Consider the following 22,352-nt stretch of genomic DNA (forward strand, 5'->3'; position numbering starts at 1 on the left):
CCCCTTTCCTCGCCTCTCCCTCCGCATCACCCACCTCGCCTCTCGCAGCCCTACACCTAGCCGTATACCTACAACCCTTCTTCTCGCCAAAAAAGCTCTCTTCCGGACAACTGCAGCCCCACAACTCTAGCAGCAGCACCCATACAATCAGGCCGGTCACAATGGCGATGAGGTGCAGGGAATTGAGGGCACGGGATGTAGGCAGGCAGAAGAGGATGGCGCAGACGCAGAAGCGGTTCGCCATGCGGTGTTTCTTGCGGAGACGCTGCCCAAGGGGCCCGTCTTTGTGGATGTGGGAGAGGGAGATTATGCCTGTTGAGGATGGGTTAGTCGGGTTCGGTTGAAAACAGATGAATCCAGATGAGATCAGATCGGCGTGTAAATGAAGGGGGGAGGGGAGGGCGTACCCATGCACAGTAAAGCTATTCCGAGACCAGTGCAGTAGAACCAACGTAGTCCGATCGGGATCTCATCATCTGATTTCGCCATGTAGGTCTCAGTCAGATAATCCACTTCCGTATCCTGACAATCGTGCGCAATGACGAGCTTAGAGAGTGCAGCCGCGCCGAGCACGAAGGACATGATGAAAGGGAGGTGTATGGTATTCCAAACCATTGCTTAATTGTCTCGTCAGCACATATACTCCGTACAATCACAACACTGGAAGAAGGATAAGGTAGTCAGTCAGGGGGATAGAATAGAATAGATATCTTACAAGCACTAGCAGAGCGCCTAATAGCATGCGCAAACAAATCTGCGCCATCAAGCTCGAAATAGATCCAATTGAAGCAAAACGCCTGGATCAACCCCAGCGCCGCCTTCCCATAGTAAGCATTCAAGCCGAAAGGCGCCGCGCTCTGATAGATAACCGCCACGACACTATACCCGAAAACGAGGGTCACGAACGCGTTTGTCCGCTCTACTTTATGCTCGATGTTAAGAGCGGGGATGAATTCGAATGCGCGGTCGATCCATTCTTCCGCGGATCGAGGAAAGGCTTGTTTGCTTTTTATGAGCAGGTATACGGATATGACGCCGACGAGATCGAGGGCTAGCGCGATCCAGATGGGGGCTAGGCGCAGGGGCATGGAGATGTGGACGCTGGCTATCCAGAGGGTGGCTGGGATCACTGTCATGACGGCGTTTAGGTACATCATGCCGCGGACCATGGGAATTATGAAGGAGAGGAAGAAAAAGTAACTCGCCATGAAGAGGCGCGCAGCGAGATAGAAGGAGATGAGTTGCGAGTATGTGTGGTCGAAGAAGTCAAGCATATTTGTTGTCAGGCTAGGGAGTGTTAGTTGCCAATCAAGTAATTACAGAAGCGGTACGAGAGAAAGATTTTGGCCAGATGTAATGAGATAATTCGGGGAGAGCTTACCCAAGAAGACAAGACATAACAAACAGTACAAATAGCCGCTGCATAATATCATCCGTCTCAAACCAACTAATAATAGTCGCAAGATCACTCCAAATCTTCCAACTCATCATAAAAGTGATGGTGAAGCGTAGAAGCTCATAACCAGTTGGGCCCTCAGCAGCATGATCGCCATTAATAGCAATAATGCCAACATAAAGCAAGTCCACGAAAAGCTCAAACGAAGCGACATCAGTATTTTCCGAAGCTCGCCACAAGAGACCTTTATGGAAATACTGCCTCACAGTTGGCTATCCACGCAATCAGTATAATGTCTTACTCATACAAAAAGAAATTAAACTTACTTTCTTATAAACTTTCATAATCCTCCCATTCCTCCTCTCCTTCTCCCAATCCTTCTTCTCATGCTCATCACCCCCATGCCACCCACTAACACTGCTCGTCTCACTGGGCCCCCCACTCGTATCATCATACGTTCTCAAATGGGCACTGTACCCATACTGGAAGCAAGTTAGTACGGTAGTGGTGTTCAAGTAATGAACCCGAGCTCTTAAAATAGTTTCCAAGATGTAAACTCAAAGCTCGGCTCTCAAACAAAGGCAGATTTCATCAACCCACCTTACTAAAATTCGCATCCAAGCTAACAGCATGATCAGTCAACATATGCAACTCACTCCCCAACGCATCAAGCTCACTCCTCACACTCTCAAATTCATCATACGCACTCCCATGCCTCTCCCTCAGCATCTCTCTCCGGGACTTATTATGCGTATGTGCCTGCCGCAGTGCCTCCAAGTGCTCTGGCGACCCCGAGAGCAGGAGGTCAAAAGGCTCGCCATTGCGGACGGCGGAGAGGCGCTGCTTGAGAGATGCTGCTTCCTCGGGTGAGAGCGCTATGTGGACTTCCCGGCCGTTGGGTAGGAGGAAGTTGCGTAGGCGGTGGCCACGGTGGTGGTGGTGACGACTGGTGCTTATTGTTGTGGTGGGGGTTGTGGTTGTGGTTGTGGACATTGCGGATATATTTTAGATGCAGGGGTTGTTTAGGGGGGTAAGACTGGAATAGGACCTGGGAGCTGCATATGAAGATTGATCAGAGGGATAGAATGCCTCTTTATCATATGTAGAGCCGTGCAAGCAAAAATCCAAAATGCTTCTCATGAAACGCCATGTCTTGGCTTCTAGGTACGGTATGCAAGCTGATTACTGTATGAGGCTGACAGGTGTTACTCGGTAATTAGACGCCTTTGAAATTATGGCAAAAAGAAGCCAAGACGACAGCTATGGGACTTATTGCTTGCCCATGGCTTCTACGATGAAGAGCAACGTACAGAGTAAGAATTTACCCTAATTATATAATAAGGTACCTTAAGATTCAGACTAGAGCTAGAGCTGGACGAGAGGAAATATAAAGTTGGAGCTAATGTACTGATCTCCATCTTCGGCAAGGTAGGGCACGGACCATATGGCGAACCGCTTGGCCCATTTTACGGAGTATGTTGTATGAACCAGAAGGAGAAAAAGCACATTGCCAATTAGCGCTCAACTTGGGGTCGGCATGCTTTTCTGCTCCGTGATTATCAAAGTTTAAGGTGAACCAGATGCCTTTAAGGATATGGATATGTCAGCAATAAGAGGCAAAACTTGTCTTGCCCCATATGTCACATGATCCAGAAGACGCCCAGGTCTGGCTGGCCTTTAAGAGTGAGTCTGGTTTTCTTCTGCTGTATAAACATAATCGTCTCCAAATCCGGGCCTTCATGAACCCAGCCCAATGTAGTAGAGTAGTCGAGTTTGAAAAAGTACAGTTCCCAACCTGAAAAGCGGAAAAACAACACCTGGTACAAGTATTCTACAAAGCCCATCATCCCGTCATCCTCGCGTGTGAGCGCCTTTTGTAACCAACTACTCAAACAACCTTCCGATTCCGATCTGCTAATTATATGCCGACCTCGCCAACGATTGTAGCCGCTTCTCTGTACGTCTTGAGAAGTTTTTCGCACTTCTCGCGCTCTTTCTTCACAGCGTCGTCTTCGTATAGGAGCTCTTCAAAGAGGGTTTCCTTGTATAGCTCGCTGACTAATCGGTTCTGGACAACGTCTTTGGAGTGGTTGACGAGTAAGTGCATGACCGCTTTGGGGACTTGGTCTGCGATCGATTCTCGGACGATGTTGAAGTATGATGAGATCAGTGCGCGAATCAATTCTGTCTCCATTGCCTCGCGATCTGTGAGGGCTGGCTCGTTATTGTTGCCCTACAACTTGTTAGCAGGACTCATACATGAAAGATGGAGATCTTACGAATGGAGAATTGTAATCATAATCCCTCTGAGCTCTTCCAAGCTCATAGTCATCTTCTCGTGACTGCTGAGCAGGAGTTCTATGTACGCGCTCCTCCTGCCTTCTGATGCTTTGACTGAAACTAGGCTCTGTGCTTTGACTGACATGCCGGCCTAAGTTAGAACTTTGGTTGCTCTGTCCTGTGCCAGATCCACCAGCTCCACCAGCAGGCAAGCCTCCATCCTTGCCAAAGAAGTAGTTCAAGAATGAATCTCGAGCCCCACCAGCTGCCTGGCCATTGAACCTTGGTGGCGAGCCAGATCTGACTCCATTCATAGTTGCAGCAAGCCCTGAAACGCCATTCTCGCGTATTGCTGGTGACATACTCCGAGCGCCCTTGTGAAGTTGTTTTCGCTGAGGAAGATTTTCAATCTGTCTCTCCGCGCCTTCTTCCTCATCCTCTGGAGTATCAACACCATTGGTGCCAAGCTCCTTATGCTTTTTCCGTTCTCGCCTCTCACGTTCCTCTTGCAAAAGCCTTTTCCTCTCTTTGTCCTGCTTGTTCGAGACGACGTTGCTCATAGCAGCTGCTGCACCAAGGAAATTAGGGTGGTTGGTATTGATGTATGCTCGCTGTATAGAGATCAGAGACTCCACGTAATTGGAGGCAGGTCCGAGACGTTCACGGAGGAGGTCTGAGACAACCTCGATAAGCTTGGCTTGTAGCCGAGGGAATCTTGACAATTCTGTGGATCCACATGTATGACATATCTTGATCAATTCCTCATAGACGAGCTCCACACACCTTTGACTGGGGACCTCCAGAAGCTTGATTTGGGGTTTGACCAGAAGATCAAAGGCAAGCTCCGGGACGAAAAGACTGGGTCGCGGTCCAGTGGAATTTCGAATTGCTGTTCTAATATCGAGAGCGGATAGATTTGTGGTGGGGTCTATTGTTTCTAGGGAGTTTCCGAACACCGAGTTAAAGATGTAGTAGATCCTGGCACCTCCACAGAGTTCCTTTGTGGATATCTCTGTTGATGTACCATCTATTGATGATATAAAGGAAGAGGCAAATCGAGTCATTAGTTGTAAAACTAGAGACCCTCTGTGTTCCTTCCCACTGAAATGCATGTCTCCGTAGCTGGCGAGTTCTTGTTGCGTTTGTCCCATCAATGTGTTCAACCGGGCTTTGATATCTGGCAGCCTCTCTCTGATGTGGGCCATTAACGTCTGATTCAAGCTCTTGGCCAAAAATTGAGTCCCGCATCTGTTGGCCATATTCCTGTACGCTGGGTGGTGTTTGAAGAAGTCCGCCTCCGACTTCAATGCTTCTGCAAGAGACTTATTTCCCTGGATGTCTTGCTGTGAGCGGTTGACAACTCCTATAAACCCCAGCTTCAAGGGGTATACCCGCCCTGAGAGAATATCAAGAGCGTTCGTTCCATGGTCCATAAGATCAATTTTCGTCAGGACTCCAATCGTCCTCCTGCCCAGGGGATCCACATGGCGGGCGAGTTTCAAGGCCTCAGAGTTTACAATATCGACGTTCGCAGGTGAGACAGCCAGTATGATACTGTTTGGCTTGGCAATATATTCCGAGATGAGGTTTCGAGTCTGCTTTTCGATATCGGTTGGTTGATCTCCAATTGGAACCTGTGAGATTTGAGATCAGCTATTGACTCTTCAGCTTCACAGCATATTTGGAATTTCTTACTTTTGTCAACCCAGGCAGATCCACCAATGTCAAGCTCAGGACATGTGGAGAGTATATTTTGAGATTTATAGGTGACCGATTGATACCCTTGTTATTACCAGCAATCCGGGCTGTCTCGTTCTCTATTTCCCGCTTGACATCTTGAAATTCTGTGAATCTTCGATTAGGTATGTGGTGGAACTCCGCCCATTCTGGTTGTGTTGCAACAGCATCTGCTGTATGTGCTTCTGGGCCATCTTCATCGCTTGGGACATTGATGAGCTGGAGAATGAGGGGTCTTCGAGTGACGATCCCGCTACCACGGGGAAGGAAATCTCGACCGACGATGTTTTCGAGGACTGAAGACTTGCCCGAGGATTGGGAACCTACAACGACCTTGAGGGGCAAGAGTTAGTAGAGTCTAATGTAAAAACGGGGAGTGTTCCGTACGATCTGAGGGAGATCTAGACTGTCATTGCCGATAGTATTGAAGACTAGATCCTGCAGCTTGTTGACTATCCCCAGCAAGTCCTCACCGAGAGCTGCCATGGTGTTGATGATGGAGATTGTAAAGCCGGCTAGAGAGGGAGATTTCAGGCGAGTTGATGCGTCGCGTTGGGAATTCGGAACGAGCTCGACGACAAAATGAGAGACCGGCGCGTCAAGGTGCCACTGAATGGGTATTCGGGAGGATCCCAAGAGGCACGTTTTGTTGCGTGGGACACTGGATGTGGTGGGTTTTGTTGATAATGCAGTTATTTACTTCCAAGATTTGTAGTTATGCGATGGTGTCGCTCGGATGCCAGGCCCGACCAGGCTTAGCCACTTGTGGCGGATGACGGCTATGTGCTGTATCTCAGTGACAACAAACTCTTTCACTAGAAAGTTCGAAAGTCAAAGTGGATTAAAACCTCGATTCATTGGTACTATACTCCATGTGAAGAAGGTATCTCTTTTTCCTTGCACACTTCAACGGATTCCTTTTATCTGAGGCATTCTAGTATCTATTCTAAGCCCCTGGATTCCTCGGGAAGCTTAATGTGATAACAACAACGCACATGGTGTCCCAGCATTTATTCCAAGCAGTCACCAGGACAGTACCGGGACACTTTCTAGTTATCTATCTAGAGGGCGTATTAAAGAAATTGATCTCTCCTTATAATATCTACTTTACGGCTTTGAGTTCTCAGACTAGACCACGTTTCCAAGCCTTTCCATGTCTTGTTGCTAGTTACTATTGTGTAGTTTGCGAATGTATGTGTCTTGACTTGGCTTTGATACATTACCCCTATCTTGCTGCCATACCGTCTTGTTACCCAATCCTGGCTATATCAACAGACTGGCTCCAATATTTGGGCATTTATTAATGTCAACCTGGGCAATTCTGGAGATTATCAATTTGATAGAAGTCCAAGTCCATTCTGAAATCACGTGGGCCTCCTGGTATGAGCCAATGAGATGCCTCCGTGACGTATGTTAGAAATTATGCGGGGAAGGAAGCGACAGCATCAATAAGTCAAAATTACTCTTCTAAATCTCAAGTTCATAAGATAAAGTCCACTATAACGTATCTTCTGCCAAACAGCCAGATTTACCTCAAAAAGCTCCCCAGCATTTCAATTCCAATTCCAATTCCATTACAGAATGCAATTGACAACCCTCCCAAGCATCCTTTTTTTGGTCGCTCCCATACTTACCCCCAGTCTTGCCATTCCCACAGACCAAATAATCCTCAACCCCTCTACAGAACCCATCACCAGCTCCAAGAACGACCAGCTCGACCGAGTCAGACATGCGTAAGTCACTTCCACTCCCACCGAACTTCAACTCACGTTACTTACACACTATATAGCTTGAAGAAAGCCTCCATCATCCCCGACATAGTCGATGACTTCCACCCAAAATGCTTCATTCTCCCCACCTACGGCCACGGCAAACATTCACAGCCCATTTTCCCAGGCAAGAAGCTCAAAGTATCCAAGACCAAGGAAAAGCCTTCTCTCAAGGTGTATTGTCCGGACATGAAGTCTACGACCGGCCTGACAATTGCACTTACGGATCCGGATGCGCCGTCGAGGGGATTTCCGAAATGGAGGTAGGTTATTAGGAAGTAAAGCCCTCCTTATCCGGTCCGGACGTGCTTTCGAAGTTTCTACTTTACTTGAATTAACGAAACTCTTGAAAGAATAATCGCTGACTTTATTTACCTACAGTGAAATGTGTCATTGGATCGCACCAGTCTCCGAAGCCGTGAGACTCCTTGAATCAGATTTTGCCTCGAGATTCGAATTTGATATCGATACCACAAAAGTCGAGGATTTAGTCAAATGTAAGACTAGCCTTTCTTCCCGTTCCATTCCATCTCATTCCCCTACCTAACTATAAGATATCAATGAAATCCTCCTAACCCTTGCATGAAATCAACAGACAAAGCACCAGGCCCACCCCCAAGAACAGGCTACCACCGCTACGTCTTCATCCTCCTCGAAGGCCCCAACACAAATCTCACCCTCCCAGAAACACGCCAACACTGGGGAACCGGTAAGGAAGGCCATGGTGTTAGAGATTGGGCGAAGACGGAAGGGTTAGTGGTCGTTGGAGGGAATTATTTCAAGGAGAAGCAGTGATTAATTGATACTAATTGTGGTTTTAATGATGATGGATAGGCAATGAGTAATCAGGGGAAATTAGGGAAGAATACCTACCTTACCTAGCCTAAGCAGGTAGGCAGGTATTAGGGGAATAGCTTGGCTTTTCGCTTGTTAGTTTGGTGGAAAGGGGTTAATTGAGACGGGAAAGCAAAGAGTCAAGAATGAAAAAATGCCATCACGAAATTATGACCATAATATATCTGGAATTTCCATTCCTTCTAAATGAAAACAATCCACTGCATTCCAAATACATCGTAAAAACCAAAGGAATTTTTCATAAAATACCACCCATGCCTATGCCCACGCCCACGCCCACAATTACAAATCATCCACTACCACCGCTGCTGTCCCTGCTGCTGTGGCTGTCCACCATACTGTCCCTGTTGCTCACCATATTGCGGAACCTGTCCCTGTCCATGCCCAGGATGACTGCCCATATTGAGCGGCGGCCCTCCACCTCCACCTGCACCTGGCTGCGGACTATTCCCATATAAACCGCCCGCATGCTCCGCATGATGCATGCCCTGGAAATGGCTATGGTGCGGTTGATTTAGGTTTCCGGAATGCTGTGGTGGTTGGCCGTAGGATGGGGGAGGAGGGGCGTAGGCTGCTGAGGGGCCGGTTTGGGAGGGGGGCCGGGGTATTGACCTGGTGGGGGTGGATATTGCTGTTGCTGGCCTGGAGGTGGGGGATATTGCCCGTGGCCTGGTTGGTGTGGTGGGGATGCGTATTGACCGGGTTTTCCTTGGCCTTGGGGTTGGTATTGTTGATGCTGTTGCTGGTGGGATGGCGGGTGGAGGAGCCGTAGGAATCTTGGTGTTGGATTCCGCCGTAAGGGGGCTGGCCTGGTGGTGGGGAACCGCCGTAGCTTGAGGATTGCTGGTGTTGGGGGGCTCCTCCATAGGATGGCTGTGCGGGGGCACCATAGGAGGGGTTTTGGCCGCCGTATGATGGTTGGGAGTCGTGGTGTTGTGGTTGGCCGTGCTGTGATTGAGGGGGTGTGTTGTAGGATGTGTGGGAAGCTCCGCTAGGTTGGTAGGAACTTGGAGGTGCGGAGCCGGAGTAACCTCCTTGTTGACCAGCTCCGTGCTGAGAATAACCATACTCGTTGCTTCCTCCTTGCTGCTGCTATCAGCGGCATTAGTATATACTCTGGCTATAGAGCAGGATTTCAACATACTTGACCATGATGTCCACCAAACATTCCCCCGATATTCCCCATGAATCCACTCGCCCCACCGCCATGCTGCTGTTGCTGCGCACCAGAATAGTTCCCAGATTGCTGAGAATTATTCGGCTTCTTCCCACCTCCAAGTAAGCTTCCAGCCAAAGCACCCACAATGCCCCCCGCGCCTCCACTGGAACCACCACTTCCCCCAGACGACCCGCCCCCAAGAAACGAGCTGGCAAGTCCTCCCAGCCCACCTTGGCTCTGCTTCTGCTTCTTTCCTCCACCCATCAACTGGTTCATGGCAAAAGACTACATTCTGTCAGCAGCCCGAACCCCCAACCAACAAAGCAGAAACGTACCGTCAGACTCCTATCCCCCGAATATGGCTCCACCGTCCCGTCCGCATGCTTAATACTCTGCGAGCCATCTGGATTCTGGATGATATTCAAGTCTTGCGGACCCTCACTAGGCGTTCCATACGGATGTTCCAGTCCTCCTTGCGGAGTAGCTTGGGGCGTGGGACCTGTAGGCGCAGCGTGTGTTGGGGTATCCCATTGCGAAGCGCCGGTGGAGAGTTGCACGAAGTAGTATTTCTTGGACATGCCATCCCATTGCGCGATCCAACCTTCGGGGAGAGGGGGTGGGCCATACGAGGGGCCTTCTTGGCCGGGTCTGTAATCAGATTTCTTGTTAGCTTGGCGCGATATGAATAGAGAGATAGTGGGGGATGGGCGCACGTTGATGGACCGGTCATGGTTGTTTTGCGCGTAACAACCCGATTCTTGCGGTTTCGAGAAAGGAGGAGGAGGGAGGGGAGGAGAGACAGAGATGATTGTGAAGGAGGGATGCCTTTATGTGTGGGTTGGGCCGCAAAGAAAGTTGCGAACGTCCGTCTATACGGTGCGTGGAGAGAGGCTGTGCTTGCCCCTCGATAATCAGCCACACCTGACTGTATTCAGCTGCGTAGGGATAATGACTTTGCCATCACTACGGGTATTGCACGCGAGATGACTTGTTGCCTACTTTAGCTATAAGTTCGAGTTTTATTATTATTTTTGGTTCCGCAGAGTGGGGTAGTTGAGTGATAGCCGTCTCAAGCGCAAGTGAAGCTTGAGATGTGAAGGAGCCATAGATATGCCCCACCCCGATCAACTCGTAAATGGCGTCACTGCGGGAGCTACCCTAGGTATAGTAGGTAATAGGATCTTTGAGAATCAATATATTTCAAAACTTGTATCTCAAGATATTCTCCAGGACTAGTCTTCTTCTCATTGACTTTATTGTATTGTTACACTGTTCGTTTACTCAACATGGCCGGTGATCATCCAGATGCGCAACTCTTCCCTAATGCCACCGGGGCGGCCGCAGCTATGGTGAAAGCTCACCAAGAAGAGGAGCCACTGAAACTGTATTCGGGATGGGTATCTCCAACCCCTTCCTCTCTCACAATAGTTCTCTAAGTCAGCACTAGTTCTGTCCATTCGTTCAACGAGTTCTCCTGGTACTTTTGGAGAAGAACATTCCCTTCCAATACATCGAAGTGCGTCGCCAGTCCAAACGCCTTCGACGTATACTGACCAACAAACTAGGTGAACCCGTACCATAAACCGAAGTCTCTCCTCGATTTGAACCCTCGTGGACTAGTTCCGACTCTTCAATATGATGACAAACCATTGTACGAAAGTACCGTGGTTTGCGAGTTTCTTGAAGAGGCATATCCTTCGGCTACTCCCAAGCTGGTCCCCTCTGATCCATACACCAAAGCCCGGATGAAGATATGGGCTGATTTTGTTACTTCACGTATCATCCCTGCTTTTCATCGCTTTCTGCAATACCAGCCCAAGTCTGCTTCTGATACTGGTCTTGAGAAATTCCGCCTGGAATTCGTCGAGCAGTTAAAGCAATTCACACAAGAGATGGATCCTGAAGGTCCTTATTTTCTAGGGAGAGATCTGAGTCTCATTGACTTGGTCATTGCCCCGTGGGTGGTGCGACTTTGGGTCTTTGACCATTTCAAAGGAGGCATCAAATTGCCAAAAGAAGAGGCTTGGTCCCAAAGGTTCGAAAAGTGGCAGAAAGCGGTAGAGAACAGGGACAGTATCGTCAACTCAACGAGTGAGCGGCAACATTATTTGCCGATTTATCAGCGATATGCTGATGATGTCGCAATGTCTGAATTGGCAAAGGCCACGAGGGAAGGCAAAGGTGTGCCTTGAATATGGAAATGCATTTGCTGTTGGATCTTTGCGCTCTCATCCTACTAGTATGACATAGACATCTTCTTGTAATTTACGAAGTTGCCTTTTTAGCTGCTCTGAGGCTTCGTTTATCAAGTGTTCCCATCTTTGAATAAACAGCGCGGGTTACCACACACAGGAGCTGTCGAGACAGCACGGTGATGTGACGAAGCAACTCGGAATAGAGAAGAAAGGTTTTGAGACCTATATCTTCTTTTTCTCTTCATTTGCATCTTGTTTCGCCAAGTTCTCGAACCAACTACCAACATATTTGGACAAATACCAGCCTCCAATTGCAAGCAGGACAATATAAGCAGCTGTAGGAAGCAGCGATCGAGGAAACACATTGAAGATAAATGGGTCCAGGATAATATCAACAAAGACTGGGGGCACATTGTTCATGATAGTCTTGTTCGTAGTGTAGTAATCTGCAGCTGCAAATACCTGCAGAAACAGGGTTGAAGAGAGGTCGTTAGCATCACGCTCTGCTGTAGGTTTTCGAGAGATGCTGGGTTTCTCATCTGCAATTTGAGTTGGTTCAGACTGTCGCCCTTCCGAGTATTGTGCAAGGGAAGTAATCAATTCGGGATTTTCGAAAACTGTAGGTAAATCGTATGTCTCGAGACGAAAGGACGTTGGTTGCTACACAAAAATAAGCTATGAGGTGACACTTGGGCACTGGTACTTACAGTTGCAGCCCAGCAGATCCTGACTTCGTATCGTCTGCCTTCCTCAAGTCTATGCAGCAGATACCAGGACGCTTGTCCATGTTTTAAACTGTCAGTAGGAAATTCTGCGCGGATATGCGTTCTCAAGGTCCAATGCTGGGGTGAGAGAGGTTCCAAATCTAAGTCCTCGAGAGTTGGATGCTCAACTGGAACTTGCAGGCTGCTTGGGCCAAGGAAGATGACTTTTTCGGTATTTGCAAAAACAGTACAGACTTGCAGAAGAAGCGGAAGAAAGTGCCACATGACTGGGGAATGCATCCTGTCTATTGATATCTTTCATAAATGTTGTGTTTCTTACAACCTCCAAGCCAGATAGCAATTGAAGAAGGAAGCTTGGACCCCTATCCCAAAGAAGTACTAGCGGCCTTCACGTCTGTTGATGCGGCAGCTAGCGGGTGCAGGCGCGAACACGAATAACGACGCTCGGGTGCTATCCACAAGCGAAATATAGGTCTCAATCAATAATCCCTCCTTCCCCACTATCAACCTTCCACTTGCACCTCAAGACCACCTACCGTCCCTCTACAACCACCTTCAAGACCTTTCGCAGATATCTTGTTCTCTCCTCTACATCCTCAACTCTCTATAATCTACAGTCCGTCACCATGAGAGAAGTCATCTCCATCAATGGTATGTTTATATTCTCCTTTTTCTCGACGCGCCAGTACACCGCCTGTCCAACACGTCCTATAATCTCAACAAATCGACATTGCTAACTTTATCGTGTCCATATAGTCGGTCAGGCTGGTTGCCAGATTGCAAACTCTTGCTGGGAGGTGAGCTTCAACTTCGACAGCAGAGCAACATCTCTCCCGTTGCTTTGTTGACATAGGGGTCGTTCTGGCGTGACTAACGGTTTTTTTTTTTTTACTATAGCTTTATTGCCTTGAGCATGGCATTCAGGTACGTCTAATTCCTCATCTCCGAGTCTAAAGATATCCCCTATCGACTACGCATAGTTACTAACGCGTTATTCCCCTACAGCCTGATGGATACTTGACTGAGGAGCGCAAAGCCGCCGATCCGGATGAGGGTTTCAGCACTTTCTTCTCCGAGACTGGTAAATACCTTCACATACATCACCCTACAAACAATAACTGACATGTAATCGCGTCACAGGACAAGGCAAATATGTCCCCCGAACCATTTACTGTGATCTCGAGCCCAATGTAGTCGACGAGGTCCGAACAGGTACATACCGCAGCTTGTTCCATCCCGAGCAAATGATCACTGGAAAGGAGGATGCCAGCAACAACTACGCTCGTGGTCACTACACTGTCGGAAAGGAGTTGATTGACCAGGTCCTGAACAAGATTCGCCAAGTCGCGGACAACTGCTCTGGTCTTCAAGGTTTCCTCGTCTTCCACTCCTTCGGTGGTGGAACTGGTTCTGGTTTCGGTGCTCTTCTTATGGAGCGTCTGTCAGTCGACTTCGGCAAGAAGGTCAAGCTTGAGTTCTGTGTTTACCCAGCGCCTCAAACTGCCACCTCGGTTGTTGAACCATACAACTCGATTCTTACAACACACACCACCCTCGAGCACTCCGACTGTTCTTTCATGGTCGACAACGAGGCTATCTACGACATCTGCCGCAGAAACCTTGGTCTTGAGCGCCCCAACTACGAGAACTTGAACCGTCTGATTGCTCAAGGTATTTAGCGTCCCTATATCTATAAACCCCTCCTAACATCGTCTAGTTGTCTCTTCCATCACCGCTTCTCTCCGTTTCGACGGATCCCTCAACGTTGATTTGAACGAGTTCCAAACCAACTTGGTGCCATACCCACGTATCCATTTCCCTCTGGTCGCCTACTCCCCAGTTGTTTCCGCCGCCAAGGCATCCCACGAGGCAAACTCTGTCCAGGAGATCTCCATGTCATGTTTCGAGCCAAACAACCAGATGGTGAAGTGTGATCCTCGAAACGGAAAGTACATGGCAACTTGCCTCCTGTACCGCGGTGATGTTGTCCCCAAGGATGTTCACGCTGCTGTCGCCACTCTCAAGACGAAGCGCACTATCCAATTCGTCGACTGGTGCCCAACAGGTTTCAAGATTGGTATTTGCTTCCAGCCTCCTCAGATGGTCCCCAACGGTGATCTTGCCAAGGTCAACCGTGCCGTCTGTATGCTTTCCAACACCACCGCCATCGCCGAGGCCTGGTCCGCTCTATCTCACAAGTTTGATCTCATGTACTCCAAGCGTGCCTTCGTACATTGGTATGTCGGTGAGGGTATGGAGGAAGGTGAATTCTCTGAGGCTCGTGAGGATCTTGCCGCACTTGAGCGCGATTATGAGGAAGTTGCTACGGATTCCATGGAGGGTGATGAGGGTGCCGAGGCTGAGTACTGAACTCTTGCTTAGCTAGCTTTGCATGTTTATCTCGTGTAGAATTACATACTCGAGGGCAGATTTGGCAGTTGTTTTGGGCAAGATGGATACTACAATAGCGATGCGATGCTTCTTTTCGGAGTGCTGGAGCTCAGGTTGATAGCAGTCGTCTTGTCCTTATTCTCTTTTCAGTTGCGCTAGCCGTTTTCTTTCTTCAAAAGAATGGTTCGCAATACGTTCCTTGTAATTCAGGCAATCAATAGTCAGTCAACGACGTCCATAGTCAATGTCTGGAGCATTAAGTTTTTGTGAAAGTGATCATGTACTTTTCAGTCGTAGTGGGCAGGACAATCCCTTTATACATTTTGGCGTATGTGTATTCCGTATTTATGAAATTTATGTATCCCAGGCGTTCTATATTTACCACAAGTGCGAAGTGCAACAGTTGGTTTCAATACCGCCCGCTTCAGCTACGCGTAAGAAGTACGAGGCTTGGTCCACCAGTGGCGGCTGCCAGCCAGCGTAACAGTACGTGAAGCAAGTAATAATAAACAAAACATGCAGCATGCAAGTACAATTCTATATTTAAATTTGTGACTGCGACGTGCAACAAAAACATATTCAATGTAAGATGAATTGATTGATTGATCGTACCGTTATTCTGGTAGTGGTGGTGGGGGGAGCTGAGAGGTGTTGGTGTGTGTGTGGTGGCTAAGAATAGATGGAGGAAGGAACGAAGGGAAGCCGTGCTTAGATTGTTTTGGTATACAATTCGCGAGCGAGTGAGGCTCCTAATTGGGATTTAACGAGGTACTTTTACGAGTATTAGGAAAGGATTTGGGAAATGCTAGCTTTATTAAGTTTTGCTTGCAGATTTTTTATTGAAACACATGTCTGTCTATTTATTATTCATGGACGATGAACACCTCACGAGTGGAACACTCTTTATGGACATCTCAATACCTAAGCTTTAGTTTAAGTACGTAATTCTTATTGCATTACTTGAGGTCTTAGATGCGTTCGTTTGTAGGACTTGTATCGTTAACGTTGAATTATTCTCTTTCCATCATACCTACCTACCATTAACTACTCTTTCCACCTCCTTCCAAAACAAAGTCTTACTACTTACTCTTCAGCAGAATCCCCCAAGCTTCTGCTTTCTTATCTAATTTCTAGTTCTCTTAGATCCATCCATCATCTTCACCTGCCGAACTCTTAAACTGAAAGCGCGGAAAGCCAATCTAACCCGCTCTCCCCACCTCTCATCTCAATCCCACAACATCCATCTCTAGACTGTCTAGTAGCACTCTGCAGCCTCACCTCACCAACCCCCCCGATCGCCCTCAAAGCAACATGCTCAGCAACACAATACACAATCATCGACCCTCACCTTTTCCTTTTCCCCGATTGAAGCGGTGGGGTGCAGAAGGGGGGCTGAGGGTTTCGAAAGCGTGTTGGAGGAAAGATACACGGGATCTAATGCCTCTGGAAATGCAATTAGATCTCATGCCGGAACTAGAATTGTGCGCTACTCAAGTCTACAGCGCTGGTTTCCTCGTGGCTAAAATTGGTGGTGGTGATAACGACACATTTTGCGGTGCATCCTCAGCTAGTTGTTACTACCAGAAAGCTTGCGAACTACCTATGTGGCTGTTTCCAGCATCGTGTTGTGTTGTCCAAGCTCCCAACGAGCCACACCATCGCGGCGCCTTTATTCGTCCTGTATAAACTCTGACTGCCGCATGGAATGCTGAATGTCCTTCAAAGCTCTGCTGTATTGTGTAGCATCTCGCGAAGATTGAATGAGGTAGTCCGAGATATGCAGCATCACCACCTTACAGAGATTGCAGGAGATCTCTTTCAAACAGTTAAAGTTATCTAACTCTGCAAGAAGAATTTGGAATTTGGCTGGAGCTCGGTTCGGAGGTTGAGAATACCACCGATGAAAGATATAATGAGTGCATGATCCCTGTTGCTGAGATTCAACGTTCTTATTGGGGTTGTACTTGGAGCGATGATGCTTGGAAGATCCATTGCAGTACTGACTGTCACCTGAGGGTTTAAGATAGAGATTATCTCATAGGAGTGAGGATTCTAGCATCTCTATATAGCCAGGAAACTTGCCAGCACTTACTGCCTTACTCTTTCGAAGAGGTTCAAGGCTCCATCACTTCGATGGCACAGGATGGATGGGTTTAGACAATGCTAAGTAATAATGGCTATCAAATGAGGACTGCAGAGCTAGTGCAGTAGAAGCCAATCGGCACCTGTACTGGCCGCAGTGAAAAACAAATAACTCGGTGAGCGTTTTGAAGTGCTCGGTTTTCATGTCAAGTGCAAGTTCATGGAGTGTTCCGCTCAAATACACCTCCTCAAAAGGCCAGCAAATATTCATTAAGCAGACTGAATATAACGCTGCTGTCGTAGAATACAATATCGACTGACATTAAACTATGCACATTCTCATTCTCATCCAAGCCACCCACCCTTTCCTTCTTCTCCACTTTCATCTCCATCATCAACGGGTATTATGACTGACTAGCAAGGTAATTCGCAGCCTAACAGAGTCAGCCTCCAGATCTTTCCTCGAATGAAATCAAGCAGAAATCAACTCACCCTTTCCAAATTATAATCATACTTTTCCAGCGCCGCCAGCGCTTCTTTACGCGGATAACCCATGCCCGTCAAATTCTTCAGAATCGGGTCATCATGCACGCCCGCCTCCGTCAGCGCCCTTCCAATCTCCGGCCTCGCAGGTCTAGCACTATTGCCATTCGGCTTCGGTGCATCTAAGCTTGAAGTCGGAACAGAAGCTGGTGGTGCTGGTTCAGCAGCAGCAGCCGAGGGCCCATCCAGACCCGCAAAAATCGCATCCCAGTCATGATTATCGTTTGTCACTGCATTTGCGTTGGGAGCAGGCTGCGTAGATTGAGGCGATTGCGTGAAGTCCCCAAATGCGGCGTCGTTGCCTCCGAAAGCGTTTTTGGTGTGCGGGGAAATGGAGTCGCCGCCTTTTGATGTTGGGGGGCTATCGAAGACTGGGTTAAAGTCGTCGAGCCCGGAACGGTCGAGAGCGGAGATATTGGCGAAGTCGTCGTCGGCGTCGCCTTCCTTTGCATCTTCGAGATCATCAAACTCGTCAAAGTCATCGTCGAATGGTACTTTGGCGGGAGGGGCGGGCTGCGCGGATACTTGGGGAGCACTGAATGGTGTCTGGCTGGTTGTTGTGGAACTTGCGGGCTCGGCGGAGATGTTGGGGGGTGAGGTTGGGATTTCGCGAGATGGGAGGAGGCCTATATATTGTTGTGCCTCTGTCTGGGCTTGGTCTCCGGAAGAGACAACTCTGTCGTAGACCGGTGGAGGGGCTTGTGCTCCAGGAGTTGGAGGATTTGTAGTGGCCAGACTTTCGCTTGTTAGGGAATGAATTGCAGCTGGTCTTGCTGAAAGTAAATCATTCGTCGCATCACCAGATGGGGCCACTTGTGTAGTTGGCTGTTGTCCAGAGCTTTGGTTTCTAGTGTGCGCTGGGGATGCTGGGGCAAAATCATCATCAAAACCTCCACGTTCACTGGCACTATCACTATCATCGTCATGCTCTAATTCAGCAATAGGCGGGAACTCTTTGTTGAAGACAGTCGGAGCTGCGGCAACCGAACCAGCTGCAGAGGAACCAGTATTGGATCGCTCCTGGGGTTTGGGAGTAGTGCCAAAACCAGCAAAAGCAGAATCGAAATCATCTTTTGCAGTTCCAGAGCGGACCGGCTCTTTAGGAAGACCAAATGGATCAGCCGCAGCCTGCTCACTCAATGTGCTCCCTCCAGTTGGGGTTGCAACAATGTGAGAGGAGTTTGAGTCTCCGGGGAAGGCGCCTGGCATGGAGTCCTTGGTCGGGCTTGTTGCAGGGGAAGCAGTAGAATGACGATCAAGACCTGGAGATACTGCTCTTACATGCTCAGCTGGGCCTGCACTAGATGAACCGGTTGGGGTCGTGCCCATGTAATTCGTAGGCGTCTCGGCACCTGTAGAATCTTCCCCAAATCTGCTGTTAGGCGCTGAGACTTGTTGAGACGAGGTGACAGAGTCGCTATGCTCTGGGAACGGTAGGAAACTAGAGCTGATTTGTCGGGACTCGGGCGGAGGAGGTGGGAAGCCAGTACCTTGGGAGAGTACACTGGTTTGAGGAAGCGGGCTTGCATGGGGGAGCTCTCGATTGGATATTGCAGGTGAAGTTCTTGATGGTGGTGAGAATTCATTACCGCTACCAGTGCGATTGTGAGAAAAAGAGCCAGAGGCACCCGAAGGGGGCCGGATGTCTGTATCATGCTTGAAACTTGTAGGCGGCGCAGATTCCTTTGCAGTGGAGGCCTCACCAAAAGCGGGACCGAAAACGTTCTCAAAGGATCTGTCCGGCTGGGGTGGAGACGTAAAGGGCGAGTTTGGTAGTTCTGATGAGCTTCCTTGACGGCGAAAGAATGGATTGTTGGCGCTTATTGTAGAAGGAGTTGGACTTGCAACCTGACTCTGACTTGGTACGGGACTTTGACTTTGCACTTTAGCTGCAGCGGCCAAAGTCTTCGTGTCTTCTTCAATACTCTTGTTCAATTCTTCGGCCTCGGCCTTCAATTTCTCTCTTTCGGCTTCATTAGTCGCGAGTTGCTTTTTATTAATGGCCACCAGACCTTTTTGCTGACGAGCATCGGATCTCAATTTTTCCAGCGATGGCTTCAATTGTGAAATCTCGGTGTTAACGACCCGCATACGCTCTTTCAGACTGGCATTTTCTTGTTGATCGGCTTCAAGTGCCGTGACAGTCTGTCTGTGCTGGTTCTGGAGATCTTGGAAGGTTCCTTCGATCATAGCAATTTCAGTCTGTAGCTTCTTGGTTTCGTTTTGAGACGCGGTGAGTCGTTCTTTCAAGCTTCTGACATCCTTCACTTCTTGCTCGTAGAGTGTTCTAAGCTGCGATAAACGTTGCTCGAATTCCTGCTTCTGGGAACCCGCTTGAGTCAACTCGTTCTGAGACGTCGCTCGCTGACCTTGCACCTCTTGCATCTGCTTCGACAACGATCCCACTTGGTTTGACAAATTTGCAAGCTCAGAGGTCTCGCTTGTCAATTTCCTACTGATCTCAGGATCATTGTCTCCTAGTAGGTCATCCGCTGCAGAGCTTTGCGGCTGCACATTTCTTTGTTGTAATGGACCTGTGTTATTGGACCCACCAGTATTGTTGTAACTCAACGCCTGTCCAAATGTCGAAGTTGGGGCGAAAGGTGTGAAGATATTAGATGCTTGTAGTGAAGAGCTCTGGGTTGGTGAACTAGGCGTTATGGGGGATCTACTGCCAAACGGATCGTTACTCACACCGAATGACGCAGACCCACCAGTAGATAGAGGCGCTTGGGTTGGCGCAGGGGCCGGCCCTGAAAGTGCATCGAGGCCAAAAAGATCTTCTGCAGCTGACTTGGGCAAGGTCGGGGGTGGTGCCTCAAACACTGGGGCAGTGGGAACTGCAGCTGGTCTGACCTGGTGTCGCATGCTTGGTGGGATCAAATTAGGGGGTAATGTTGAGGGGAGCGATTCCCGTCCATCACGCTTCCCCCGTTGCTGTCTGATGAGATACATAGCCACTGCAAATTCATCTTTGGTCAAAACACCCGCTGAGTTAATGTCTGCAAGATCCCAAATTTGTGCCAAAGCCTCTTCGGGAAGCTTGGATTCGCTGAAAAATGGTACGGCTTCATCTCCAGTGATATATCCTTTGTTGGTTTTGTCCAGGGGGTAGTAAATACTGTCAAACTTGGCCTTATCCCCAGGAGTTATAGCCCATGCTCCACCCGAACCAGAGTTTTGAGGAAACTGGGGAGGAGTATTGTACACAGCGGGGTTAAGTGGGCTTCCACTACGTTGAGCACCTAGTGCACCGCTGAACTGCCTTGGGATAGGTGCCATGCCCGAGGATTGTCGGCTCGGCATGCGTCTTGCTGCGGCCTCATATAAACCGGCAGGAAGCACATTCGGAAGCCCTCGAAGTGCCCCAGATTTGAAAGAGGCCAATAAGTGCATGGCTATCACAAATTCTGTGGATTGGAGTGACCCCCTTTGTTCAGTGTCCGCCAAGTTCCATATTCTTCCTAAAATTTCATTCGGAAGCCCAGCACGCTCGAAGATTTGCTTTGCCTGCTCTCCTGGGAGCTGTCCATTGACCGCTCCCGACTTCTCAAATAGAGAAGCATATTGTGCAGCCTTGTCTGGCGTCAAAGGAGGAACTCGGATTGGTCCGGAGCCGCTTCTCTGTGGTTGTAATGCGCTTGGTGGCGGACCGGGAGGGGGTTGAATCGTTGTTGGACTTGCTCCGGGGACAGAGCCGGCATCGAATTTAGGAAGGGGACCAGCTCGAAGTGCTAGCTCAGGGGTGGGATCTCGTCCTGCTTGGTAATGTCCAATCAACCTCAATACGATTCCAAAACCCGCTGGTGTCAGTAGGCCCCGGTTCTCCTTATCCGCAATTTGCCATATCTAGAACAGAAGATATTAGAATCGCCTTCTGTGCCATCATACCAGCTGTGATGATCGTTGCGGTTGATATAGAAGGGCGCATACCTCTCCTAAGATGCGTGGCTCAAGCCTTGTCTTCTCAAAGAACTTGACCGCAACTTCTCCCGTCACAACCCCAAGGCCCTCTGTATCTGCCTGTCGAAATAGCTGGCCGAATACGCGCTTCTCTTCGGCTGTAAGATTCAAGCTCGGTGCTGCTGCAGATATGTTAGTCTCTGGAGTTTAGCAGACACAAATATCCCATCTCAAGCTCTACAATAGCTGCTGGTCGAGTGGCCAGCTACAACAAGGTGTCTCCATTGAAAGAATATGTAGATTGTCGAGAAAGTAGGAGCTCTTACTGGGATCTTCGGCCATGGCGTTTCCGCTTTCCGGGACAAGCTCCCTCGATTTCGAAGCGGAAGATATCGAGTAAACAGAACCGGTGTGTGACCTGAAGCTGTGAGGGTGCTGAATAATTATAGAAGAAGGAGGGTGAGGGTCAATTCGAGGTTGTGAGAAGCCGCGGTGGCTGGGAGAATGGGTTGTAGATAGGGTAGAAGGGAGTCGGCTGATGCTGATTGAAGGCTGGGCTGGCTGGTCGCAATTACGAAAGCTTGAGGTTGGTCGGGGCTGTAGCGAGAATGTCTCTTGATTGGCCGAAGCTGTCGGCCAAATGAGGGCAACACCAACAGCAAATTGTTTGGCAGCGATGGAGAAATGCGACACTTGTTTTCAATCAAGTCATTAATCGACGCCGTATTTATTACACAACGTTCAAGTGAGGCTTGCAGGTCACCTGTGGAGGACTTGATGCAGTGAGTGGATTGATTCACAAGAAGAGACGCCGTCGCATTTACAGGATACGTTTATCAATGCAAATCATCACAACCACTCCAATGGGAGGGAGTATTACTTAGTGCAATCCTCGCCCGCCCCAGAGCGTGGGGTGTGGCGTTCTACGAACTACAAACTACGAAGATCCAGAGATCCAGTTGATCCATCAAATCCGCCTCGTTCCGGCGACGGCAGCTCCTCTCTAGCAATCGGGTGGGGAAGCTTTTATCGATATTTCTACTTGATATCCATCGTTCCTATTCATCGAGCCTAGAAGTAATTTCTCGCCAAATGCCTTCAAATTATTGTTCACGTTCTATAATATCCAAATTAGTGCTGCGTTGGATACACGTCACTTTCCCCTTGAGAGAAGTGTCTTCCCTTGGAGGAGGTTTTCATCTACTGTTCTACTCGCTCCTGTTTATTTTTTCGTTCAAAAATCCTTTATTCAAGTTACATGAGCCTATACCCTCGTCCAGAAGTCTTGGTATTGATGGACTTCGATGGCCCGAATGC

At 48.8% G+C, this 22,352-nt stretch overlaps 8 protein-coding genes across 8 annotated transcripts; 3 read left to right on the forward strand and 5 right to left on the reverse strand.

The window, feature by feature from the left end:
* LHYA1_G007787 (uncharacterized protein) lies at positions 1-2,389 on the reverse strand (the record flags this gene model as incomplete). Its single annotated transcript, XM_031152712.1, has 6 exons — positions 1-312; positions 408-617; positions 716-1,287; positions 1,382-1,668; positions 1,723-1,878; positions 1,997-2,389. Coding segments are annotated over 6 exons (1,930 nt in total), but the record flags the coding sequence as incomplete, so codon positions are not given.
* Positions 2,390-3,314: 925 nt separating this feature from the next.
* On the reverse strand, positions 3,315-5,899 carry DNM1 (Dynamin-related protein; the record flags this gene model as incomplete). Its single annotated transcript, XM_031152713.1, has 4 exons — positions 3,315-3,629; positions 3,676-5,310; positions 5,372-5,746; positions 5,801-5,899. 4 exons carry the CDS (start codon positions 5,897-5,899, stop codon positions 3,315-3,317), a joined length of 2,424 nt encoding a protein of 807 aa, XP_031001953.1.
* A 1,199-nt stretch (positions 5,900-7,098) lies between these two features.
* Positions 7,099-7,977, forward strand: TFS1_1 (Carboxypeptidase Y inhibitor; the record flags this gene model as incomplete). Its single annotated transcript, XM_031152714.1, has 3 exons — positions 7,099-7,445; positions 7,564-7,679; positions 7,778-7,977. Coding segments are annotated over 3 exons (663 nt in total), but the record flags the coding sequence as incomplete, so codon positions are not given.
* Positions 7,978-8,333: 356 nt separating this feature from the next.
* On the reverse strand, positions 8,334-9,926 carry LHYA1_G007790 (uncharacterized protein; the record flags this gene model as incomplete). Its single annotated transcript, XM_031152715.1, has 4 exons — positions 8,334-9,119; positions 9,182-9,481; positions 9,532-9,844; positions 9,910-9,926. 4 exons carry the CDS (start codon positions 9,924-9,926, stop codon positions 8,334-8,336), a joined length of 1,416 nt encoding a protein of 471 aa, XP_031001967.1.
* A 556-nt stretch (positions 9,927-10,482) lies between these two features.
* Positions 10,483-11,388, forward strand: GSTO1 (Glutathione S-transferase omega-1; the record flags this gene model as incomplete). The annotated part of the gene is made up of 3 exons (XM_031152716.1): positions 10,483-10,593; positions 10,644-10,712; positions 10,762-11,388. The coding sequence occupies 3 exons, from the start codon at positions 10,483-10,485 to the stop codon at positions 11,386-11,388; spliced, it is 807 nt and encodes a 268-aa protein (XP_031001961.1).
* A 225-nt stretch (positions 11,389-11,613) lies between these two features.
* Positions 11,614-12,395, reverse strand: LHYA1_G007792 (uncharacterized protein; the record flags this gene model as incomplete). Its single annotated transcript, XM_031152717.1, has 2 exons — positions 11,614-12,051; positions 12,099-12,395. 2 exons carry the CDS (start codon positions 12,393-12,395, stop codon positions 11,614-11,616), a joined length of 735 nt encoding a protein of 244 aa, XP_031001963.1.
* Positions 12,396-12,742: 347 nt separating this feature from the next.
* TBA (Tubulin alpha chain) lies at positions 12,743-14,486 on the forward strand (the record flags this gene model as incomplete). The annotated part of the gene is made up of 6 exons (XM_031152718.1): positions 12,743-12,767; positions 12,873-12,913; positions 13,014-13,040; positions 13,122-13,197; positions 13,257-13,787; positions 13,834-14,486. The coding sequence occupies 6 exons, from the start codon at positions 12,743-12,745 to the stop codon at positions 14,484-14,486; spliced, it is 1,353 nt and encodes a 450-aa protein (XP_031001962.1).
* Positions 14,487-16,993: 2,507 nt separating this feature from the next.
* LHYA1_G007794 (putative calcium-binding protein) lies at positions 16,994-21,377 on the reverse strand (the record flags this gene model as incomplete). Its single annotated transcript, XM_031152719.1, has 4 exons — positions 16,994-17,023; positions 17,082-20,981; positions 21,066-21,217; positions 21,362-21,377. 4 exons carry the CDS (start codon positions 21,375-21,377, stop codon positions 16,994-16,996), a joined length of 4,098 nt encoding a protein of 1,365 aa, XP_031001965.1.
* Between the last annotated feature and the right edge of the window lie 975 nt (positions 21,378-22,352).

Source organism: Lachnellula hyalina, assembly GCF_007821495.1.
Source record: "Lachnellula hyalina strain CBS 185.66 chromosome Unknown contig00199, whole genome shotgun sequence".
In the NCBI taxonomy this organism is placed as follows: Eukaryota; Fungi; Ascomycota; class Leotiomycetes; order Helotiales; family Lachnaceae; genus Lachnellula; species Lachnellula hyalina.